This window comes from Musca autumnalis, unplaced genomic scaffold (assembly GCF_047663935.1).
Source record: "Musca autumnalis isolate F117 unplaced genomic scaffold, ASM4766393v1 scaffold_1, whole genome shotgun sequence".
In the NCBI taxonomy this organism is placed as follows: domain Eukaryota; kingdom Metazoa; phylum Arthropoda; class Insecta; order Diptera; family Muscidae; genus Musca; species Musca autumnalis.
This window is the reverse complement of record NW_027411644.1, coordinates 21,758,866-21,785,946: the sequence shown is the minus strand read 5'-3', so window position 1 is coordinate 21,785,946 and position 27,081 is coordinate 21,758,866. Positions and strand designations below refer to the sequence as shown.

The window sequence follows — 27,081 nt, the reverse complement described above, 5'->3', positions numbered from 1 at the left end:
TTGAAGAAAATGATCCCTTTTGACATAAAGGTTTCAAGTAACCTTAACCACGAAAGTGTATGTTAAGGGGCAATACACTATTTTGGTCTTCTATCACGTTGCGGTGTTAAAATATCGTTAATTTTCCATAACTAAAAAATTACAAAGAGTGTTACCGGTCAGTAATTATGGTAATTTGGTATTTTGAGTCTCACAGTAAAAATACTCATATGTGGGTGTTTAGGTAGAGACACCTTGTAACGATACCGTCCGATTGCAGTTGCTTTGAAGGGTTTTGCTACATGTTCTGAAGTGTGAAGTATGCTGAAGTGCTTGTTACTTTGTATTCCGTATTGTCAACGAGAAAAAAAGAACAATATAGGTCTATGTTTTGGCATCCTCCCAATGTAATTTAAGTTGCGAATTTTATTTTATCTATTTTCGGAGTCGACTCCGGAGTTGGAGTCGGAGTCGAGAAAAAAAATTGGACTGGAGTCGGAGTCTGACCAAAAATGGCTCGACTCCGAAGCCCTGGTTAATAGGAAAAGAAGTTTCACTTCTAAACAAAAACAACAAAGTTATTCAAAAAAAAAAACAAAAACAAAAAACAAAACAAATTAAAGTCTCTAGCGTGGATTTGTTAACAATTTTTTTTTCAACAAACAACTGACCATAAAGTGTGGATTTTTAACTAAATTTTTACAACCAACAACTGACCATAAAACGTGGATTTTTTAACAACATTTTTTCACCCAATAGCTGGCCATAAGGCGTGGATTTTTTAGCAATTTTTTAAGCCAACAACTGACCATAAAGCTTAAATTATTTAACAACATTTTTTCAACCAACAACTGACCATAAAGCGTGGATTTTTTAACCAACAACTGACCATAAAGCGTGGAGTTTTTAACCAACAACTGACCATAAAGCGTAGATTTTTTAACCAACAACTGACCATAAAGCGTGGATTTTTTAACCAACAACTGACCATAAAGCGTGGATTTTTTAACCAACAACTGACCATAAAGCGTGGATTTTTTAACCAACAACTGACCATAAAGCGTGGATTATTTAACCAACAACTGACCATAAAGCGTGGATTTTTTAACCAGCAACTGACCATAAAGCGTGGATTTTTTAACCAACAACTGACCATAAAGCTTGGATTTTTTAACCAACAACTGACCATAAAGCGTGGATTTTTTAACCAACAACTGACCATAAAGCGTGGATTTTTTAACCAACAACTGACCATAAAGCGTGGATTTTTTAACCAACAACTGACCATAAAGCATGGATTTTTTAACCAACAACTGACCATAAAGCGTGGATTTTTTAACCAACAACTGACCATAAAGCGTGGAGTTTTTAACCAACAACTGACCATAAAGCGTAGATTTTTTAACCAACAACTGACCATAAAGCGTGGATTTTTTAACCAACAACTGACCATAAAGCGTGGATTTTTTAACCAACAACTGACCATAAAGCGTGGATTTTTTAACCAACAACTGACCATAAAGCGTGGATTATTTAACCAACAACTGACCATAAAGCGTGGATTTTTTAACCAGCAACTGACCATAAAGCGTGGATTTTTTAACCAACAACTGACCATAAAGCGTGGATTTTTTAACCAACAACTGACCATAAAGCTTGGATTTTTTAACCAACAACTGACCATAAAGCGTGGATTTTTTAACCAACAACTGACCATAAAGCGTGGATTTTTTAACCAACAACTGACCATAAAGCGTGGATTTTTTAACCAACAACTGACCATAAAGCATGGATTTTTTAACCAACAACTGACCATAAAGCGTGGATTTTTTAACCAACAACTGACCATAAAGCGTGGATTTTTTAACCAACAACTGACCATAAAGCGTGGATTTTTTAACCAACAACTGACCATAAAGCGTGGATTTTTTAACCAACAACTGACCATAAAGCGTGGATTTTTTAACCAACAACTGACCATAAAGCGTGGATTTTTTAACCAACAACTGACCATAAAGCGTGGATTTTTTAACCAACAACTGACCATAAAGCGTGGATTTTTTAACCAACAACTGACCATAAAGCGTGGATTTTTTAACCAACAACTGACCATAAAGCGTGGATTTTTTAACCAACAACTGACCATAAAGCGTGGATTTTTTAACCAACAACTGACCATAAAGCGTGGATTTTTTAACCAACAACTGACCATAAAGCGTGGATTTTTTAACCAACAACTGACCATAAAGCGTGGATTTTTTAACCAACAACTGACCATAAAGCGTGGATTTTTTAACCAACAACTGACCATAAAGCGTGGATTTTTTAACCAACAACTGACCATAAAGCGTGGATTTTTTAACCAACAACTGACCATAAAGCGTGGATTTTTTAACCAACAACTGACCATAAAGCGTGGATTTTTTAACCAACAATTGACCATAAAGCGTGGATTTTTTAACCAACAACTGACCATAAAGCGTGGATTTTTTAACCAACAACTGACCATAAAGCGTGGATTTTTTAACCAACAACTGACCATAAAGCGTGGATTTTTTAACCAACAACTGACCATAAAGCGTGGATTTTTTAACCAACAACTGACCATAAAGCGTGGATTTTTTAACCAACAACTGACCATATAGCGTGGATTTTTTAACCAACAACTGACCATAAAGCGTGGATTTTTTAACCAACAACTGACCATAAAGCGTGGATTTTTTAACCAACAACTGACCATAAAGCGTGGATTTTTTAACCAACAACTGACCATAAAGCGTGGATTTTTTAACCAACAACTGACCATAAAGCGTGGATTTTTTAACCAACAACTGACCATAAAGCGTGGATTTTTTAACCAACAACTGACCATAAAGCGTGGATTTTTTAACCAACAACTGACCATAAAGCGTGGATTTTTTAACCAACAACTGACCATAAAGCGTGGATTTTTTAACCAACAACTGACCATAAAGCGTGGATTTTTTAACCAACAACTGACCATAAAGCGTGGATTTTTAACCAACAACTGACCATAAAGCGTGGATTTTTTAACCAACAACTGACCATAAAGCGTGGATTTTTTAACCAACAACTGACCATAAAGCGTGGATTTTTTAACCAACAACTGACCATAAAGCGTGGATTTTTTAACCAACAACTGACCATAAAGCGTGGATTTTTTAACCAACAACTGACCATAAAGCGTGGATTTTTTAACCAACAACTGACCATAAAGCGTGGATTTTTTAACCAACAACTGACCATAAAGCGTGGATTTTTTAACCAACAACTGACCATAAAGCGTGGATTTTTTAACCAACAACTGACCATAAAGCGTGGATTTTTTAACCAACAACTGACCATAAAGCGTGGATTTTTTAACCAACAACTGACCATAAAGCGTGGATTTTTTAACCAACAACTGACCATAAAGCGTGGATTTTTTAACCAACAACTGACCATAAAGGGTGGATTTTTTAACCAACAACTGACCATAAAGCGTGGATTTTTTAACCAACAACTGACCATAAATCGTGGATTTTTTAACCAACAACTGACCATAAAGCGTGGATTTTTTAACCAACAACTGACCATAAAGCGTGGATTTTTTAACCAACAACTGACCATAAAGCGTGGATTTTTTAACCAACAACTGACCATAAAGCGTGGATTTTTTAACCAACAACTGACCATAAAGCGTGGATTTTTTAACCAACAACTGACCATAAAGCGTGGATTTTTCAACCAACAACTGACCATAAAGCGTGGATTTTTTAACCAACAACTGACCATAAAGCGTGGATTTTTCAACCAACAACTGACCATAAAGCGTGGATTTTTTAACCAACAACTGACCATAAAGCGTGGATTTTTCAACCAACAACTGACCATAAAGCGTGGATTTTTTAACCAACAACTGACCATAAAGCGTGGATTTTTCAACCAACAACTGACCATATATATTTTTTTTCATAAAGCATGTTTTTTTTACAATTTTTTAATTCTATCTTTGCACTTCAGCCTTTTTAAATACGAACCTACAGCTTTCATCCGTTATATCCTTTTTTGTCGCGAAGCAAACAATTTGTGCTCAATTTTCATTTGAGAACAAATTTCAGCTAATTTGCCATCAAAACCCTAATTTCTTTGTTTGATGTTGGATTAGTTGAACAATTTTCGGCTAAGACGACAATTCAACGGCAATTCATTTCAAAAACAATTTTCTCATCCCCTCCCTTGTCCCACACAGCCCATTCCTTTGAAAATGTCGGAAAAGAATGGAAAAAATCTAACAGCCACATCAAAGGAAATCTAACGCCTTATTATCAACTCTTTTAATGCGGCAATTACAGCAGAGGAACAAAACAAAAAACAATTTCAAAATTCAAACAGCAGAAAGAGACTGAATATAATTTCAGTTTGCTTGGTGTTCACACAAAGCGAAGACACTATTCCTTTTGGCTTTGTCTTTGGAACAGAAATGGAAAATTAGAGAGAGAAATACATACACAAAATAGAAAAACAATAATGATGATAATAGTAGACAAGGACATGACAAGAAAGCATAAAAACTGTAAAAAAACTATTAAAGAAAACTCTGTGAAAACAATGGCATAACCCCTACCCTTCCCTCTCCGCACTTCACTCCAACAATTCCTGGCACAAACATGTGTGAACACAATACAAAATATAACAAGCTAAAGAAAGCCAAAAAAAGAAAACAAAAAGTATTTTTCAAAGATCAAGCAAACAACACGTTGTCGAAGTTCATCATTCGCTGTTGTTGTTGTTTTAGTCAAATACTCATTAGCGTTGTTAAACAGAACAGCACACACGCATTCCTTGTTGTTGCAATTATTATCGAAAAAAAATCATAAGAAAAGAAAAGACAATTCTGATGATGCTGTTTCTGGGGGAACTTGAAACGTTTTGTTTTTTGTTTCTTTAGTTTGCTACAACTTAAGAGCTGAATGGTGGAGCAGCATACATGTCTTGTGTGCAAATTTGCAACTTTTGCTAATTTGTGTCTTCATCCGCATCATCCTCCTTGCTTGCGTGTGTATATATGGTGTTTATTTATTCACTCCTCTCATGTTTGTCTTCTTTGTTTTTCTTTTTAGAATCAAATCATACAACATAATCAACGTGCCGGTGTTATAGTTAGCAGCGGTGATTTGGCTCTACAGGGCGTTACGCGGCACCAGGCTGGCAATTACACCTGTACTGCCTCCAATGTTGAAGGTGATGGTGACAGCAATGTTGTGGAACTTAAAGTGATGTGTAAGTAGAGAATTTAAAAAAAAATTAGTATTAATTTATTAAAAAAAACACAAAAAAGAATCTGATAAATACCGGCAGGATTGAGCTCAAAGTGTGTCGTTAGCAGAAAAATTAGTTTTAAAAGAAAAAATATTTTTGTATTTGGAAAAATAAATTTTGGAAGCTTTCAGCGTAAATTTATGCATTTGCGGGGTAATTATTCCACCGAGAGATCCAATCAATACAGTCCAAACGGTTAAAATCCATAATTCTTCATATAATACAAGAACACCGGGTAAAGTAGAGGATGAACGATACCAAGGAACAGTCCTGACCGGCCCTCCTTCATCTCAAGTGGAGAAAGACCTCCCCGTGAAGTCACCTGGGGAGCTGCCTTTAACACCCGTTAAAGGTAGTGAGCTAACATGTGCCGCGCCTTAACCCATAAGAACGTTAAAAACTTGGGTTTGGGCGTTGTGTTAGTAGCCCTCCCAATCAGTAGCAAGGCGTATCGCACGAGAGAGGTATCGGGAGAAAAGGAGAGAAGAGAAACCTCTTTTCCGCAGGAAAAAAGACAAATTGAAAGGCGGGAGTGTGAAAAAATAGAGAAGTACAGGAGCCAGAATGTAGTTTGAAAGTTCTACTAAAGACTGAAACATCAAACTGATGGTTTTGGTACAGGTACATCCTCCTGTGGAGACAAGCATGGCAATTTTTCCAAACTCTTGGTATCCGATAGTAGCGAAGACGGCGAAGATACAACAGACCCAATCCCAGAAGATGGTATTAAATGTATACCAGCAATAAAACGGCTGGAGAATAATAAGGCAAAAGGAACCGGGGGCAATACGCTGATAAGGTGTATTCATCAGCTAGTTTGCACCATCTGGCAGGAAGAACGAGTACCCGACGAATGGAACCTGAGTATTCTGTGCCCTGTCCACAAGAAAGGAGATACAACTGTATGCTCTAACTTGTAACGACACCTGCGGCTCCATTGGCTGAGGTTAGCTCGCTGTGGCCAGAATTCATCACAGAAATTTATTTCTTTTAGTGACAGGAATAAGGAGAGTTAGGGTTATAGGGGTAGATTAACCTTGTTTATTGGAAATTTTCATAAGATCTAGACTTACTTCTCAACTAGTTGGGTTCCGTCGGGGGTTCTGCTCGAGGCTTCTGGATCCCCGTTCTCCTGTGATGTGGTTTAAGACAACACACAGCCACAGTTGTAGGTGTTGGTGTAGGCGGCGTGGAAACTCACCTAGTTGGGTTCTGTCAAGCGTTCCGCACGGGGCCGCAGGGTCTCCGTTCTCCTGTGACGCGGCTTACGACGACTTACGGTCACAGTCCTAGATGTAGATGGAGGTGGCGTGGGAAACTCACCTTCGTCGTCTTGTACAAGGGTACTCTAGGTTTCCTTGCGACGGTGGCTACTCACAACTCAACGGGTCTCGGGTTGTACTAAGGAAGTGGCTTAAGGAAAACTCGTCTTCGTTGTCGGGGTTTGGTCTCCAGGTTTTCTTGTGATGGTGGCTAATGAAAACTCACCAGTGCTCGGGAGGTTCTAAGAAGGTGGCTTCCGAAAACTTGCCTTATACGCCGTTCACGCTCAGTCCGCACAAAGTGTCAGTCGGTTCACTTCACTTTCCACTATACTCACCTGGATTTTCTCTGGTTTCTCGTTGTTATTTCCTTACACGGTTACGCACTTACTCATCCTCCTGTAGGCTCGCCACTTCTTTTTGTTCTTGTTTCTCGTTTACAAATCCGACCTGTTTAAAATGCTAACTTCTTTACGAGTCCGGCGTACCCAAAGTCAAAGCACATGAGTTGTTGTTACTTGTTTACAAGTCATACTTGTTTACAATTCCAACTTGTTTACGAGTCCGGCGTACCCAAAGTCAAAGCAGACGAGTTGTTGCTACTTGTTTTTCAGGTCCGACGTACCCAAAGTCAAAGCACACGAGTTGTTGCTACTTGTTTTTCAGGTCCGACGTACCCAAGAGTCGAAGCACGCGAGTTGTTGTTACTTGTTTACAAGTCCGACTTGTTTACCAGTCCAACTTGTAAACGAGTCCGGCGTACCCAAAGTCAAAGCACACGAGTTGTTGCTACTTGTTTTTCAGGTCCGACGTACCCAAAAGTCGAAGCACGCTAGTTGTTGCTACTTGTTTACAAGTCCGACTTGTTTACGAATCCTGCTTACCCAAAGTCAAAGCACGCGAGTTGTTGCTACTTGTTTTTCAAGTCGGACGTACCCACGAATAGAATTACGCGAGTTGTTGCTTGTTTTGCAATTTAATCGGCGATACCGAGAACCTACCCAGGCAACATAAAACGCAAAGTATTTGTTGAATTCAAAATAACAATGAAGTTATACATACTTCACATACAATTAGAGATCTGAAATTGTGAGCCGGAAACGCGACCCGACTTCCGGCGTCATAAACTATAGGGGCATAAATCTTCTCCCTATTACCTGCAAGATAGTGTCAGGGATACTGTGCGAACGAAATCAAATCCACCACTGACCAGATATTTACTCTGCGGCAAATCCTGGAGAAGACCCTAAGAGATGCAGATCGACACCTTCCACCTTTTTGTCGATTATAAAGCAGCCTTCGACAGCCCCCTACGTTCAAAAGTATCCCAGGCCATGTCTGAATTTGGTATCCCTACACAGCTCATTCGGCTTTGTAGAATGACATTAAGTGGTACTCGGTCCTCAGTTAAACTAGGAAAGAACCTCTCCGAAGAGTTTTTTACCAAAAGAGGTTTCAGACAAGGAGACGGACTCTCGTGTGACTTATTGAACATTTTGCTGGAAAAGGTTATGCGAGATGCGAAGGCCATAAAAAGTGGCACAATATATGCAAATGGATGATGTTGTCAATGCCATCAGGGACGCTAAATCATCCAAAGCTTTGGGCCCTGATGGAATCTCCATGGTAATGCTGAAGCTGCTGGATGAGCCGGGAGTGGAGTATCTCACTAAAGTTCTCAGCTTGTCGCTATCCACCCTCACTGTTCCCGAAGTCTGGAAAGTGGGCAGGGTGGTCCCATTACGGAAGACCGGCAAGGATGTCAGCAAAAATGAATCGTACAGGCCGATTTCAGTTTTGTCGGCCGTTACAAAGACCCTTTAAGCCTTAGTCCTCCCCAGTATCAGAAATAGCTATTAAGTTGACGATCATCAGCATTGATTCCGTAAGCAGCACAGCACGACAACTGCGCTGCACGCAATTACCACACATATTTGTCAAGGACGCAACCAGAGACGGCCGTGCGATAGAACAGTGATGGTGGCGCTTGACTTATCAAAAGCCTTTGATACAGTCAGGCACTCCACGCTGTTTGAAGACATTGAGCAGACAACCCTCCGACCAAGCTTGAAACGTTGGATAGTCAATTATATGTGTGGACGCCAGTCGTACGTGGAATTCAGGAACAAGAAGTCAAAACGCCGTAGAATGAAGCAGGGAGTTCCCCAAGGTGGGGTGATATCTCCGGAACTGTTTAACCTGTACCTCTCCTGTATTCCGCTCCCTCCAGACGGCATCGAGGTCGTAACGTATGCGGATGATTGCACGATCCTGGCGTAAGGTACCTATCCCGATGACATCTGTGAGAGACTGAACAACTATTTAACCGATCTTACCACCTTTTTCCATTCGAGGAATATGCAGATTTCCGCCACAAAATCAACAGCCACTCTGTTCACCACATGGACAGCGCAGTGTGGAAGAGAATAGAATGTCGTGGTCGACGGTAGCAGAATTCCGACCACAAACTGCCCAAAAATTTTAGGGGTCACATTCGACACTACTTTCACGTCGTGCGCGCACGCCACAGCGACAAACTGAAAAGTAGGAACAAGGTCCTCATGTCCCTAGCCGGCAGCACTTGGGGTGCAGATAAAGAAACCTTGTTGACCACATAGAACGCGATAGGTTGGTCTGTGGTAAACTATGCGGCGCCAGTTTGGTCCCCGGGATTATGTGATACGCATTGGAAAAAGATTCAAACCTGCCAGAATGCCGCCCTGAGAACAGCAACTGGGTGCCTCCTCAAGTCTTCAGTGGACCATCTACATGAGGAGGCAAAGATTCTTCCAGTAAAGCAACACAATGAGATGCTTTCGTTGCAGTACTTGCTTGGGTGTTACCGTGAGAGTCATCCCAATCACCATCTGCTGGCTAGGCCCGACACATTCAGGCATATCAGGAAGGATATTCATGCTCTAGAGAGGGAGGTCCAGCAATATAGGAGAGAACCCCTAGATCAACAGGCATATCAAGCAGGTTTAAATAGTATTCACACGGATGCAGTTGCTAAGGCCATAAGCAAATATACTGTGAATAAAGTCCTCGAAACACATCCCCCTTCTATTGTAGCTGAGGAGCGTCAGCTGCCACGACAAACTAAGGTCGTTTTGGCTCAACTACGTTCGGGATATTGCAGTCGCTTAAATTCTTATTGGGCGGAAATCGACCGCGCCGTGCAAAACATCTGCCCAGTATGTGACATGGGCCCGCACGAAACAAAACACCTTTTTAACTGCCTAGCCAAACCTACTCATCTAACTCCAGTGGATCTGTGGTTAAATCCCATCGAAGCAGCCACTTTCCTGGAACTGGAGATAGAAACAGAGCCAGATTGAAGAGAAGAACGAACATACAAACCTAATAATAAACACTGTTACAACAACAACAAATCGTTTGAGGTACGAAAACTTTTTTCTCCGAAGCTACAAAAGAAACGGATTCTTATTGTCAAGGCAATATTCCTCACATGGTACTGGCGTGGTGTTTTTTTGGTTATAACTAGAGTTTATCATCGGGAATTCCCGTCCATGGAAATTTGGCATTTCCTGCTAATTTTTCACTTTGGTAGTAATTCCCGTTTCAATATAAAGTATACGCAAAATAGTTTTAACGTATATTCTGCTTCTGAATTAAACACTTTTTAAAATACCCATTTTACACCCTTGCAATCCTCTGCATTTTTATCTCCAGACTTCACCTCCTATCTCCAGACTCCACCTCCTATCTATCTCTGAACTAACAATCAAACCAATAAAATGGGGTAATATCCCGCAGGCATTGATGATAAATTCACACTCGTAGCTAGAATTATAATACCCTGGCAAAGTAAATTGCATTAGCCGGTAATTGTTGATGAGACAAGATGAGAGTTGGACATAAAACGGGTTCAGTAGCCGTAGCGAGGAAAGGTATTGTCAGACTGCAATGAAAACTACTTAACCCTCTTTGTTGTGGAGAATCGTTTCGTTTTCATCAACAACAAAAATCACATCACATCGGTCTCGGAAAGATAATGCGAACTATAATGACTTTGGAGGAGGATGGATGGCATTTTAAAGTACTTAGCTTTGTTTTAACACCCACCCATCCATTCATTCAGCCATTCGCCCACTTTGAAATGTGGTAAGCATTGTTACAACAACCACACATTAACGCAACTGGCAAAACGAGTAAGGAAAAAACAATAGCAACAAAACCCGGCGACAATTTCTCGAGTCAGAATGTTGCTGTTGTTGTTGATGCTGCCACTGATGCTGTTGATAAAAATCCTTAAGGCGTAATTGTCATTGTGGGTTGTAGTTTTAGCTTTGCCACTGTTTCGATCTAGTAGTAGTTGTTGTTGTTGGCACTAATACTACAAACTACAAGTACGACTCTTAGTGCCGTTAATACAGTTGTAGTTAGGTGATGTTGTTATGTTTTTGAATAAAAGTGCATTGCAAATTTACGCATACTTTTAACGTTAGTGCCATGACGTTAGCTGTAATAGTGGTAGCTGTAATAGTTGTTGTCTTTTCGTTTTGTTGTTGTTGTAGCGGTTATTATACTTGTCATAGTAGCTGTTATCCATGTTTTTGCCTGTTTACCTTTACCATTTGCGGCTAATACATAATAGCTAGTGGTATTAATGTTGCCTTTGCGAGAATAAGTAGATTGTCTAGTGAGATTTGATGGCTGTCTAGTATAGTGAGATTTGATGGGTGTTGAGGAATACAGTTGGCATGTGTGTTGGCGGTGAATAGCTATGTATGTATTGTGAAAGTAAGAGGAGCTTGCATTTGACATTGTTGTTGTAAGTATATAGGAATGACAAATTCGATGTGATGCATTATCAAGTCTTGAGATATAATCTTTCACTTGATTTGCCCAACGTTGCACACTGGTCGAAATCACTGATCTAGCGGCGCAAAAGTAAAAAAAAAAAATCATAGTATAAAATTGCGAAATGTTTTTCATTGTATAGATTGCAGGCACTCTACTGACTAAAATTGTGTTTTTACTTTGTTGTTGTTGTAAATATTCTCTCAGCTATCCACTAAACAATGCAAAAATATTAGCTTCATCAGATTTTAAGAAAATTGTTGGAAAATATCTATCTTCATATTTGTTTAATTGTAAAATAAATTCTTAATAGAACGAAACATAGTTTTTATACCCTCAACCGTTAGGATAAAGAGGGTATTTACACTTTGATACGACCAAAAATGTGCCTCATCGAAATGATGGTTTTAGACCCCAAGTATGTTTGTACGATATCCGTTTCAGACAATTTTGAGTAGATCTAGCAATGTAATCGGTCCACTCCTTCAGGTACCCCCCACACAAAATTTGAAATAAGTGCAGTTTAGTGACACCTCACGAATCGTTATGAAATTTTTTGTAACAGGATGTTCGTGCGGCCCCCGTTACGTCATTGTAATTTTTTTAGAGGGCAAGTCCATTGTTCTCGGGTTATGGCACATAACCTCAAAAAAACGCTGCAATATGTCTCGAGTTCAAATAAACGGTGGCCAAATATAAAAGGAGTTAACGTTGGCAGATGAATTTTGGTATTAATACTTATAGTTCACTGACAATGTCGAGAGCAAAAAATTGGGAAGGTCGGTCCACGTTTTGGAATAGTCTCCATGCAACGGTACTTCTTAATGTTTCGGTATTTTGAATATTTTAGCTAAACTTATCAACCAAATTGGTTGAATTTTGAGATGCGGAGTTTTCACTTTACAAAAAACTTTTCCGATAAAAATTATTGACATAGGTCCACGTTTTGATATAGACCCCATATAACATTCTCTTCTTCTTTATTTCCACTTAACTCCTTGGGGAGCATACGGCCTTTACAAAGTTTTTCCAAACTATTCTATCATTCGCAATACGTTTAATTTCATTCCAGCTACTGCCGCTGCTCTCCACTTCCTTCATCAGGCTTCTTCTCCAAGTGGTCTTTGGCCGACCCTTCCTTCTGTGCCCTTGGGGGTTCCAGTCTAGGGCTTGGCGACATATCTCATCTTGTTCTTTTCGCAATGTGTGACCAATCCATTGCCAGATCGCAAGCATCTGTTTGTGAAGCTTTGCAATTTGTTGTTAAGGGTTGTTGTTGTTAACCATGATTCGCAACTATACAATAGTACTGACAGAACGTTTGATTTGAATATGTTGATTTTTGACTTCGTTAGTATAACCCTTGAGTTCCAGATGTTTCTTAATTGAAAGAAGGCGCTGTTGGCTTTACCAATTCTGAATTCAATGTCAGCCTGTGCACTGCTTTCGGTTGAGATCATGCTTCCCAGATAGCAGAATTTGTTTACGAACTCAATTTGTTCCTGTCCAATGACAAAATGATTGTTGTTTGATGCTTTTATTGCTAAAGCCTTTGTCTTTGTGGTGTTAATTCTTAATCCGACTTTCGCTGAGTGGGCAACTAAGTCATCGAGTTTAGACTGCATATCTGAGTGCTTGGTGGATAGTAGGCAAATGTCGTCTGCGTAGTCTAGATCCTCAAGATGGCTGCTTATAGTCCATTGGATACCACGACGGCTACCTGCGATTGTTTCCTTCATCACATTATCAATTACCAGAAGAAATAGTAGCGGCGACAGTAGGCAACCCTGCCTCACACCTGATTTTGGACGAAATGGTTCCGATAAACGGCCATTGTGTAGGACCCGGCAATGGAATCCGTCATACTGAGCTTTAATAAGGCTTATGAGCTTCGATGAGATACCTGTTGTTTGTAGTAGCTCCCATATTTTGGACCGGAATACGCTATCAAAAGCAGTTGTGTAGTCCACGAACGTCATATATATATTACTTTGCATTTCTATTGTTTGCTCAGCGATTATTCGGAGCGTATTTATATGGTCTACACATGACATATTTGCGCGGAACCCAGCTTGTTCTTTCCGAAGATTTGTTTCTACCGTGTAGTTGATTCTATTAAGAAGAATTCTTGTGAGTATTTTGGAAGGTATGGAAAGAAGAGAAATCCCTCTATAGTTTTTACATTGGGAAAGGTCTCCCTTTTTCGGCAGTTTTAGTAGAATGCCTTGTAACCAGTCGTTGGGTAGTTTTTCTTCTCTCCAAATATCTTGAAATAGTGGGTAAAAAAGTCGTGATATTTTTGTAGGACAGCATTTTATTATTTCTGGGGGAATACGGTCGTATCCTGGAGCTTCGTTGTTTTTGAGCCTTTTAATAGCATTCTCTATTTCAATGAGGGATGGTGGTTCGGTGCTAAGTTGATTAGACGTAGGTATGGGTACGTCGGACATGGTATTAAAGTTTGAAGGAGAGTTCGGAGTGTTATCTAATGTTTCCATAAAGTGCGTGCGCCAGCGAGAAATTTGTTCATCAATGTTTGTTAGAACAGTCCCATCCTTTGATTTGATGGGGCGGTCATGTGGTTTATGTCTCCCTGCTAGCCGTTTTGTTATATCATAGACCGCTTTAGTGTCGTTCCTATTTGCCGCTTCGTTTGCTTGCATCGCAAGTTCATCAGTGTATGCCCTTTTGTCTCTTCTACAAGCAGTTCTTACTTCCTTGTTTTTTGTTGTGTATAACTTTTCCAATTCAATTTTTTTATGCGACGATTTTTCATTGTTCTTTGATATTTTCAGATTTCTTCTATCTTCTATTAAGCTCCAAGTTGATGGGCTCATCCATTCCTTTTTTCCGGGGGCATAGTGTCCAAGTACATTTTCGCACGTTTGTAAAAGATTATTTTTAATGTGTTCCCAGCGTTCTTCTATGCCTTCGTTTGGGACATTCTCCTGTTCTAACATCATATTTAAATCGTTTTCTACGGCTTCCTGATAATGAGGGTATTTTAATTTTTCTACGTCAAACTTCGATGACGTAAATTTTTGATGTGTATTTTTGATGGCGCTTACTTTCATTTGCACTATCGCGAGAAGTAGGTGGTGGTCAGAGCCAATGTCAGCACTACGTTTTACCCGTACATCACAAAGATTATGTTTCCATTTACGACTAATGCAAAAGTGGTCAATCTGGTTTTCAGTTCTCCTATCTGGAGATATCCATGTCGTTTTGTGACTACGTTTGTGCTTGAAACAAGTACCACCTACTATGAGGCCATGTCTGCTACACGTTTCTAATAGAAGTTCTCCGTTCTCGTTTCGTACTCCTATTCCGTGTTTGTAGGTTGTATTGTCTTTTCCTACTTTAGAATTAAAGTCTCCCATACATATCAGTATATCTCCCTTAGGTGTTTTGGAGAGTACTTTATCTAATTCACTATAGAATTTCGTCTTAATGTCTGAGACTGAAGTCTCTGTCGGGGCATATACTTGGACAATGGTGATATTACGTATTCTGGAGTGGAATCTGGCTGTCAATATGCGTTCGTTTACTGGATTCCAGTTGATAAGGGATGTAGATGCGCTTCTGCTTAGGAGTAATGCAACACCGTCGCTATGTATATCCTTTTCATCCCGGCCAGAATAGATTAGAGTTTCACCTGATTGTAGTCGATGTAGTCCCGAGCCGTTCCATCTGCATTCACTTACACCCAAGATGTCAATACCCATTTTTTCACGTTCCTTTGCCAGTTGCGATAATTTTCCACATTCGTAGAGAGTTCTAACATTCCAGCACGCAATTTTGGTGCGTCTTTTAAATGCGAATGTTGATGTTGATTTAGTCTTTGTAGAGGTTTCTTTTATACTGTCTAAACATGAATTGCTCCCTCCCAGACCTGTGGAGCTTGCCGTCGAAACGGGGGGATTTGACATTTGCCTGTGACCCCCTGGGAGATGTGTGATATTCCTTCGTGTTGTATTCATGTTACTTTGACATTTTGTCAGGGTTTCTCCAATGCTTGTAAGGACAAAGAAGAGCTTAGTTGAGCCCGACACTCTTGAACGACTAAGCACGGGTGTAGGCTTCCTGGAAGCTTGTGGGCGCTACCGTTGACAGTCATCTGTTCTTCCGCTACCATCCCTTTTACACAATCCGACCATAATTATGCAATTATCTGCCTGACCCTATTCCCCGACTATTTCGAGTTGGCTCATTGGCAGATGAGATATTGTTGTTTGGATGCTAATTTTAAGGACGGCATCTACTCGTTCTGACAATGAGGTGTTCGGGCTATGAAGCTTCCATACCCTATTCCTCATCCGCTGCTTGTTCGGGGTTGTTTATTCAATATATTCACAACTGGCCCCAACTAGGGGCTGTGCACTATCCACAACCTGTGACCCGTCCGGTAGCTTGCAGCTCAGCTCTCACGGGTATCTCACTCCCGCGAACCTGATAAAAATTGTTTACATAGGTCCACGTTTTGATATAGCTCCAATAAAACGGTACCGCCCAATTTTCGGGTTTTTAAGGTTTTAGCCACATTATCCACCCAAAATTACAGAAATTTGGTGTTCAGTCTTCATATATTTTTGTGAGTTTATTGAATTTTGTCTTCAAATAAGAGAATTTTCGTTAAATTTTTTTGACCGATTAATGGTCAATAAACGGCACATTTTCTGTAAAAAATCGAAATTTTGACTTTGTTTTCTTTTCCTTGACGATGTATTCTTTTTCGGGGACAACTCCATACTTTTTGAGATAATGGCCCTGGAGTTCCAAAAAATCTGCCGGCACTAACTAAACTTGGTTATGCCTAACATAACACTCGCGTACATACTTGGATTACGTCCAAATATGGAACGTACATCGTACCTCTCCTTAGGGTATCTCCCACACAAAATTTGGAACATGTAAAGTTTAAGGTTTAAGTTTAAAGTTCAGAAATGTTCGGAAAATTTGTGCGCACTATAACTCTTGAAGGTAGTAACCGAGGTTCTAGTATGAGGTTCTAGTATGGACTCAATCGGTCCACTCCTTCGGGTACCTCCCACACGAAATTTCGGAAAAGTTCATTTTAGGACTTGTTCTCGAATCTCTTTGATTTTTGTTGTAGCAACTTGTATTCACGGCCCCGCTTACGACGGTAAATGTCTCATTAAGGGCAAGTCCATAATTCCTGAGAAAATAGAATGAAAGATGCAAAAACCCCTATGACACCGTGTGTAGTGGTTGGAGCACAAGACAACTCTCGAACATATCAACCGATTTGGTCCAAAATTTGGCCTTCGTAATATTGTGTGCAAACATACTTTAAGTTCCACTCATAAGCCATATCGGTCAACTCCTTCAGGTACCTTCCCCACAAAAGTTCGAAAATGTTCTTGAAGGGAGTGACCGATTTAGTCCATACCTTACACATCCTAATATGTCTACCAGATATAGATCAGGTTCGAATATGAATTATGTTTGTCCACTCCTTCGGGTACCTATCACACAAAATTACGGATAAGTTCACTTTAAGACCTGCTCCCGAATCACTTTGATTTTTTTGAAGCAACTTGCATTCGCTGTCTCAATTACGACGGTAAAAGTTTTTTCAGGGGCAAGTCCATACTTCTTTATAAAACAGCCCGAAAGGTGTAAAAACCCTATGGCACCATATGTAGTGGCTGGAGATCACACTAACTCTCGAAGTAACAGATTTGGTCCAAAATTTGGCCTTCCTGATATTTTATCATACTTTTAGTTCGAAGATAGGCAATACCGGCCCACAACTTCCGGTAGTTCCCCCGAATATTTAAGAAATGTCACTTAAATGGTATGCACGATGTCTCTTGAACAAATTTGGTCCAAACTTTGGATCTCCTAATATTTTGTCCAAATTTAGTTTAACTTCTAAAATGGAGGTACCTTAGGGAACCCCCTCCACAAAAGTTCAACATTTGTGTTTAAGTGCAGTTTAAGGTCCGTTAGAAGATCCTTTGGAAATGTATGCCGATGCTGTTCGTTGTTGCCCTGCTTACAACGGTATTATGTTTTCCGTGGACAAGTCCATGCTTCCTGGCATACTGGTCCATAAGTTATACGATGACCCACTGAAATGACTAGTGGGCGAATATCCCAAAATAAGATCCACTTCCATAATGGACTATGTCGGTCCATTCCACCTTTAACTTTAATCCTAATCCAAATGTCCAAGAAAGGCCACAAAATAATGAAAATACCATAAATACATTCGATCTGACCATAGATGAAAGTTTCAATTCAAATTGGCCGAGGGTATATCTCTGTCGGCAAAGCCGACTGATACTTTTTTACTTGTTCAAAGTATTCTCCAACATGATTTATACACCTTTGCATGCGCTCAAACCAATTGTCGAATCACTTTTTCCACTCCGGTTGAGACACCTCCAACAGTATCTCCTGGCGACGAAAATCTTAATGTTCGGGAATAAAAATAAGTCATTGGGTGCCAAGTCAGGGCTGTACGGCGGATGACCCATCAATTCGACGTTTTGGCCACTCAAAAATGCGCTGGTTTCAGCCGATGCACAGTGGATCCACCCATTGGCCAAAAATAAAAAAAATAATGTCAAAATTTTGGTACAACATCTGGCAACTCTGACAGCTATGACATGCACCTTTTCAAAAATATATTAGTTTTTGTTTCATTCGAACGCGATATTCTTGAGAATAGCTTCAAAAGTCCGAACATTTGACTAATATTTTTTGTTGTGAGTACAACCTATATTTTAATTGCAAGTAAATATATTCAAAATATCGCTAAACTAATACGTATAGCAAAATATTATAGTGGATTTTGAAGGAGAAGGTAATAGCTTAATTTTCATTAAAAACTAGTGTTTTAGCGTGTTGTGGAATTCTAGTTAGCTGCATATTTTCTTAGTGTAGTTTGTAATGCCAATTCGATCACATACTTAAATTTGAACTAAGGTTTTAGTCATGATGCCCACCAGTGCCCACCTCGGGAATAATTTTCCAACGTAGGTCATCGGTTTAAGATTATTCAGTATTAAAATCAGCTGCCATCTAGTGCCAGACTGTAAGCGGCGGGTCCCTGACTAAAGCTGCCCTTGAATAGGGTTTCTATGGATATATTTTCGTATAACTCTGTTATCTGACCACGTACATTAACTTAATTGGCATCAGTGGCAAGATGAAGAAATCTTCTTCCAAATTTGTCTTACATTGGCGGTACGTGCCTTCCAGGAATAACGCTATAAGATCTATATTACAAATTTTACCAATTTTCAAACAAAAATATTGTTTTTTTTTTTAAATCCGCTAAATTGGTTGGATTTTATGTTATTTTGGAGATTGTTTTGTTTCCCCAAGCCTTTTTTTGCATCCTTAGATAATCGGGACCTTTGTTCATGTCATTATGTATTAGCAGCGTAAAACAATTCTCACAGCATACCCCCTCCAGAGGGGAAAGGGGGAGAATGTTACGCTCATGGTTTCTTAAAACACTCTTCGCAGCAGCACAAAGCTGTATCCGGCGCATTGTCTTGATTTTTACACTCTAAATATTTTTGGCCACTTTCTCCATACAAGTGGATCCACTGTGCGATGTGTGAGAGCTTGCATTGTCATGGTGCAAAATGATTCGTCTTCTCTTGTTCGTCTTTCGAATTTTTCCGAAGACTTCAGGCAAACAAATTGTGGCGTACCACTCGGAATTCACCACATGACCAGTTTTGCCGAGGAAACATGCGATCATTAGCTTCAAAGTGTTTTTTCCACGAACAACTTTTGTTGGATTTGGCCCGTTTTCGAAGACCCACAGGTTCGATTGCCTTTATTGTTTCGGGCTCATACGCATAGATCCATGATTCGTCACCTGTGACGATCTTATAGACGTCTTTTGAAGCACCGCGATCGTATTTTTCCAACAAACCTTTTTTATGGAAAGGGGTTCATGTAATATCGAATGTATGCTGGTGGGAAAAATGCCCAAGGCTGCCTCTATCACAACGTATGTCACATGACGATCTTGCGTTATCAGTTCACGCACGGCATACATTTTTTCTGGCACAACGACCGTTTTTTGACGTGGAGGTCGTCTTTGAGCGAGCTTCGGCCACGATTGAATTCATAAACCAGTCTTTCACAGTGATGTAGGATGGTGCTTCTTCGCCATAAAAAGATTTAATTTCATCGATTCACTCTTGCCGTGGTAATCCACGTCGAAAAAAATTGAAACAATCCGAGACGGGTTCATAAACGACACCCTTTCCAAAATTTGTGTGGGAGGCACCCGAAGAAGTGTTCCGATGTAGTCCATATTCGGACGTAATTCAAGTCTCTAAGAAACATTACAATGTACAAAATTAAGACCAATCCGGTTTTTCCCTTCGAGGTTTCTCCCTAAGACTGGTCAGTTTATTTGGTGTCGTCTCAGGAAGTATGGACTTGCCCAAAAAAAATTGCACCGTCGTAAAAGGGGCTGCAAGGCGAACATGTTTCAAACAAATTCAAAACGGTTCGAGAAGAACTGTTAAACTGTACTTTTCCCAAAAGTGTGGGGCGATATGAACCTGATGTATTTCCCTAGTTTGGAACAATTCGGTTAGTCCCTTCTGCAACTATCTGTAAATAATCTTAGCGAAAATTTTTGAACTTTTGTGGGAGGTAGTTAACGGAAGTGGTAGACCGATATGGTCCATCTTCGAAGTTAAACTAAGTTTGAACAAAATTTACGAGACCTAAAATTTGAACCAAACAGGTTGATTCTAGTATAGATAGACGTATCGAGATGCAACGACTGCGTTGGCTAGGCCATATCATAAGAATGGGCCATGATGAACCCGTTAAAAAGGCGTATAAGTACGGGCCACATGGCGGCGAACGCGGAACTGGCAGGCCAAGGCTTCGATGGAGCGAACAATTGGGAAAAGTGATCAAAAACGCGATATTCCAAAAAGCGAAGCAACAAACAGAGAGAAATGGAGATATTTTTTTAGTTCGGCTCATGGAACAAATGTTCTGTAATGGGCCAGCTAAGTAAGTAATGTGTAACCGTTTAACACGATTCATCAATTTGGGTGTATATCAACATTCCACCCAGTATGAAATAGTTAGTGGGACCTATAGGCCACATGTGCCTTTCTTGTATTCATCTTTGTCTACATTATGATTGGACTGATAAAACCTTTTTGAATGAACTGTCGGAATTTGAATTTTTATACCCTCCACCATAGTATGGAGGGTATATTAAGTTTGTTTTTCCGTTTGTAACGCATTGAAATACTCATTTGCGACCCTATAAAGTATATATATTCTTGATCAGGGTAAAATTTTGAGTCGATCTGTGCACGTCCGTCCGTCCGTCCGTCTGTGGTAATCACTCTAGCATCCACAAAAATGAAGATAGAACGCTGAAATTTTGGGAAAATGCGTCTTTTGTTTGCAGGCAGGTCAAGTTCGATGATGGGCTATATTGGTCCACGTTTTGGTATAGCCCCCATATAACGGTACCCCCCGATTTACGGTATTTTGCCGTTTTTAGCTACATTTTCAGACCGATTTAGCTATAATTTGACATTTAGGGTTCTTAAGTGTCAATAAATTTATATAACAAAAGTTGTGGACATAGGTCCACGTATTGGTATAGCCCCCATATAACGGTACCCCCGGATTTGCGGTATTTTGACGTTTTTAGCTACATTTTCAGACCGATTTAGCTATAATTTGACATTTAGGGTTCTTAAGTGTCAATAAACTTATATAACAAATGTTGTGGATATAGGTCCACGTTTTGGTATAGCCCCCATATAACGGTACCCCCCCCCCCGATTTACGGTATTTTGACGTTTTTAGCTACATTTTCAGACCGATTTAGCTATAATTTGACATTAAGGACTCTTAGGTGTCAATAAATTTATATAACAAAAGTTGTGGATGTAGGTCCACGTTTTGGTATAGCCCCCATATAAAGGTACTCCCCGATTTACGGTATTTTGACGTTTTTAGCTACATTTTCAGACCGTTTTAGCTATAATTTGACACTTAGGGTTCTTAGGTGTCAATAAATTTATATAACAAAAGTTGTGGACATAGGTCCACGTTTTGGTATAGCCCCCATATAACGGTACCCCCGGATTTACGGTATTTTGACGTTTTAAGTCACATTTCTAGACCGAATTAGCTATAATTTGATATTTAGGGTTCTAAGTGACCAAAAAACTTATATTCGAAAAAAATTATGAACATAGGTACATGTTTTGGTATAGCCCCATATAACGGTACCTCCCGATTTTCGGTATTTTGAGATTTTTACCTACAAGTTTTAACCGAATTAGCTGTAATTTGAATATTTGACATTTGAAGTTCTTACTGGTCACCACACCTCTCCACCAAAATTGTCTGAAATTTTGGGAAAATGCGTCTTTTGTTTGCAGGCAGGTCAAGTTCGATGATGGGCTATATCGGTCCATGTTTTGGTATAGCCCACATATAACGGTACCCCTCCGATTTACGGTATTTTGACGTTTTTATCTACATTTTCAGACCGCTTTAGCTCTAATTTGACATTTAGGGTTCTTAAATGTCAATAAACTTATATAACAAGAGTTGTGGACATAGGTCCACGTTTTGGTATAGCCCCCATATAACGGCACCCCCGATTTACGGCATTTTGACGTTTTTAGCTACATTTTCAGACCGTTTTAGCTATAATTTGACATTTAGGGTTCCTAAATGTCAATAAACTTATATAACTAGTGGGCATAGGTCCATGTTTTGGAATAGCCCCCATCCCATTTAAGTCACATTTCTAGACCGAATTAGATATTATTTGATATTTAGGGTTCTTAGTGACCAAAATCACTAAGATTGCGATCAATAGATTGCGAAATGGCATCCATATAGGCAGTACGGTTTTAAACAACATTAGATATGCTGATGACACAACTCTAATGGCACATAACATATCCCAACTTCAGAACCTTGTGGATACACTCTCAACTTGCAGTGAAAAATATGGCTTAAAAATTAATATCCAGAAGACAAAATTTATGATTATAAGCAAAAAAGAAGAACACAATAACGCCATATTAAAAATACACAATTCAAACATACAGAGAGTTAAGACTTTTAAATATCTTGGAGCTACAATTACCGAACAATGGGACTCCTCGAAGGAAATAAGATGCCGAATAGAGTTGGCGAGAGATGCATTTCTGAAATACAAGCGAGTTTTTACCAGCCATGACGTCAATCTTGAAACGAAGACTCGATTTGTCAAAGCATATGTGTGGTCAGTCCTACTGTACGCAATGGAGGTGTGGACAGTGAAATCTGCCGATATTAAAAAGTTAGAAGCCTTTGAAATATGGATATATCGGCGAATATTAAAAATTCCTTGGACTGCTCATGTTTCAAATGCTGAAGTATTGAGGAAAATGCATTGCGAAAGAGAACTCATCACAGCCATAAAGAGAAGAAAAACTGCTTATTTGGGACATATTATGAGGAATCAAAAATATAAATTATTACAAAATATAACCCGCATAAAAATTGAAGGAAACCCCATTAGAGGAAGAAAAGAGTTAACATGGCTTGATAACATCACGGAATGGACTGGTATTCGAGATGTCACAAATCTATTAAGCATTTCGAGAGACAGAGAGGGATTTGCAGATTTGATAAATAATGTATGAAAACAAATAATGTATATATGATAATTGTAATTAAATTGTATTGGTCGCTAATATTCGGAAAACGAATGTGCAAATAAAGAAGAAGAAGTGACCAAAAAACTTATATTCGAAAAAAATTATGAACATAGCTCCATGTTTATAAGTTTTAACCGAATTATCTGTAATTTGAACATTTGACATTTGAAGTTCTTAGTTGTCACCACACCTCTCCACCAAACATTGTCAAGAAAGGTCGATGTATTGATAAAGCCCCCATATAAAAGTACCTCCCGATGTTCAGTAATTTGATAATTTTAGCTACAATATTAAACCGAACTAGCAGTAATTTGACATTTGAAGTTCTTAGTGGTCACAACACCTCTCCATCAAAAATTGTCAACATAGGTCCATGTTCGGATATATATCCCATATAACGGTACCTCCCAATTTTCAGTAATTTGGCAATTTTAGCTAACTGTAATTTGACATTTGAAGGTTGTAATGGTCACCACACATCTGCATCAACAATTTTCAACATAGCCCCAATATTTTACTTAAAATGTTTAACCGAATGTAGGTCCATGTTTTGGTATAGCCCCAAAACAAACCTTCCGTACCTTAGCTTTATTTTTGGACGAAATTTCCGTAATTTGAAATTTAAAAGCCAACAAAAATTCTGCAACAAAAATTGTTCATTTAAGTTCATATGTTCGTATAGCCCACATACCTCCGAACTAGCTGTTAATGACATTTGAAGTTCCCACGTTATGTACCGATTTCCGGTATTTTGAGGATTCTAGCTACAATTTTTAATCGAATTAGGAGTTATTTGAAAATAAAGTCTCCCTTCAAAAACTGTCAAAATAGGTCCATGTTTTATTATAACCCCTATATAACGGTACCTCCCAATTTCTAGCCCACCAAGAATTGTCAACATAGTTAGATATAGGCACCATAAAAAAGGCCTCCCGAATGAAGCATTTTATTTACATTATCTGACATTTTAACGTACCCACTTAAAGTTGGGGACAAGAATGAAAACTAATTATTCCATTTTAGTTCAGAATATTTTATGGTGGAGGGTATGAAAAGTTCGGCCTGGCCGAACTTAACGCTTTTTTACTTGTTTATGCCTACTATAGTTTTGAAAACATCGGAGCGTGTGACTGTTGACACAACGTATACGCAACACTGAACTATTTTTTAATTTTTTTTTTAATTTAAATTCAAGCCATGACTTGAAATGCCAATCATTGAAGAGTTAATTTCACAGCAAAACCCCCATCAGCAAAATTTCGCTGCAGCACTATGCTTTCATGATACTAGTTGTTTAACTTGTGCTTTAGTTATTTTACGTACAAACCTCCCGCCCTCCCTCCGTGCACTATGCAACCGCTAAATAAAAGAATTTCGCTTTTTGCTGATTTTTATGCAAAGAATGTAAAACATATTTTTATTAAAAAATTTTTTGGTAGTTTGAGTTGCTGTTTTTGTTGCTGGCTTTGGGTTTTTTTTTGTATTTGTGTCAAGGCTATTTTTGTGACAATGTACCAACATTTGTTCACTCATTTAGTTGTTAATCTTTTTCTTCGCTTTGGCTCGTTGTTGGTTTTTTATTGTGTCAATTTTCACAACCAAGCGAGTGAATTGTTAATAATAAACATTATCATAGTTTTTTTTGGCATTCAGGATAAACAGCAAAAAAAAAAGAAATTTTGAAAATTAAACCATCAACGTTAGTTTGTGTTTTCGCGGAAAACATAAGTTTCTTGTTTTCTTTTTGGCAGTGTTAACATTTATGTGAAAACATTGTAAACATGTCAATTGTTTACAATGTGAAATGGAAAAAGAAAAATTGGTTATTTTGTAGATTTTCGTTGGAAACGGTTTTGAATGTAATACTTTTTTGGGTAGTAATTTTATTTAACCTTCATCTGGTGGAAATTTGGAAAGGCAATTTTCTAACTTGTGCGATGCAGTGCTCGGAATCCTAAATGTAATTGGAACTATGCTTTTGGTATCAAATATTGACGGGAATATAGATAGAATTTTTGGTCGATAACTGGAAAAACAGGAGACAGTGTAACCTAGCTCCACACAGTGCTTCAGAAAATGTAGCTAAAATTTTCAAAATATCTAAAATCAGGAGGCAACTTTATATGGAGGCTATAACAAAACATGGATCTATGTTGACGATATTTGGTGTAGAAATGTTGTGACTACAGAGAATCTTAAATGCCAAATTTCGCGTAATTCAGTACAGAAAACTGTTATATAGGGACTATAACAAAACATGGACAGATGTTAACAATTTGTATACCCTCAACCTTTAGGATAAAGAAGGTATATACACTTTGATATTACAAAAAAAGTATCGAAATAATGGGTTTAGACCCCAAGTATGTTTGGACAAAATCCATTTCAGATAATTTGCAGTTGATTTAACCATGTCCGTACATCTGCCTCTCCGGCACTGTGGTGTGCACAGTAACCCTCGAACAGATCAATTTTTGAGTGTTCCGATGTGTACATTTTCTTAGTCAATTCTTCATGCGATACGTTCATGTTTCGGGTTAGCACCCATACAACGGTACAAACCGTTCTCTGTTATTTCAAAGATTTTTATATGTTACCTGGGTTTCTATAATGAAATCTATTTTAAACTTCTGCACAAAATTTGTTTTTTTTTTGTCTTAAGGGATTTAACCAAAATCGTAGAAGCTCTATGAAAATCCCCATAAATTGTTACTGATGATGGTCAAGACTTGTGAGCCAACATTCCATGTTATTGTGGCCTACACTACTTTTTTATGCATGTCCTGTTTTCTCACTTTTTTTCTCCATGCCTCAATAACTTCTTTTCTGTTGGCCGATTTTTATTTTGACACATTTTATTTGTACAACTCTTATTTCGTTTATCCTCGTTGCTTGTGATGTTGTTGTTGTTGGTGTCAATAAATGTGCAATGGCCGTAAAGTTTTCCATTTAGTTTTATGTTGTCGTGGTGTGAATAAGTTTAAGTTTTGTTGGACATTTCATTTCATGTCTCCTTGCATGGTTTTCAACACCCACAAAAAAAAAAAACAAAAATGTGAAGAGAAAAAAACGACGTTTGTTTGGAATAGTATTTCTTCCGTTCATCTTCCATAGTTTTGTTTGGTCACAGTTTTACCATAAGTTGTCTTAAACGTGTCCTATTGCCATATTTTTTTGTTCTTTTTCTTCTCTTTGGCAAATTGTTATTGTTGTTGCTGGTGGTGTTGTTCTTCCTCATGTTTTCTTGTCCAAAAGAATTTTTATAATCCTGTTGTTGAATGTTTCGAGGTTCTTGTATTTTGTTCGAGTATTTTTTTTTATTTTATTTATTCTATTGAAAATATGGGGTCAACTTTTGTTGTTTGTCAGAAAAAAACAAAAAGAATTTTGGTTTGTTGCTGTTTTTCGTTGAATTATTTGATTATTTAAGGAATTTAAATTTGAAGGAAACACAACGGAAGGATAACATTTTGTATCTTCTGAAAATAGAAAACAAAATCTTAAAAAAATAAGTAAATTGTCCCAAGAATTGGGTTAGAAATGGAGGGTTTTTCCTGTTTGTGTTGTTATAAAGAGATTTTGCTAAGAGGAAGAAATTAAGAAATTTAAAAGATTTAAAACAAAATATACTGTGGTTGAGATGATTGCCATAGTAATGTTTTACACAATTCCCAACCTTTAAGGTTTGTTATGAGAGTGTCCTAGACTAATTCAATTTTCCCTTACTAAGTCTATTTATTATTTTATTTTATTTTGTTTTGTTTTATTTTATTTTATTTTATTTTATTTTATTTTATTTTATTTTATTTTATTTTATTTTATTTTATTTTATTTTATTTTATTTTATTTTATTTTATTTTATTTTATTTTATTTTATTTTATTTTATTTTATTTTATTTTATTTTATTTTATTTTATTTTATTTTATTTTATTTTATTTTATTTTATTTTATTTTATTTTATTTTATTTTATTTTATTTTATTTTATTTTATTTTATT

General features: G+C 38.2%; 1 protein-coding gene across 1 annotated transcript in view; it reads left to right on the top strand.

Moving 5' to 3' along the window:
• side-VI (sidestep VI transmembrane protein) overlaps positions 1-27,081 on the top strand; it is a 456,009-nt gene that overhangs the window by 335,262 nt on the left and 93,666 nt on the right. The window contains 1 exon segment of the mRNA XM_073969507.1: positions 5,103-5,262. Within this exon segment, the coding sequence (XP_073825608.1) occupies positions 5,103-5,262 (160 nt within the window).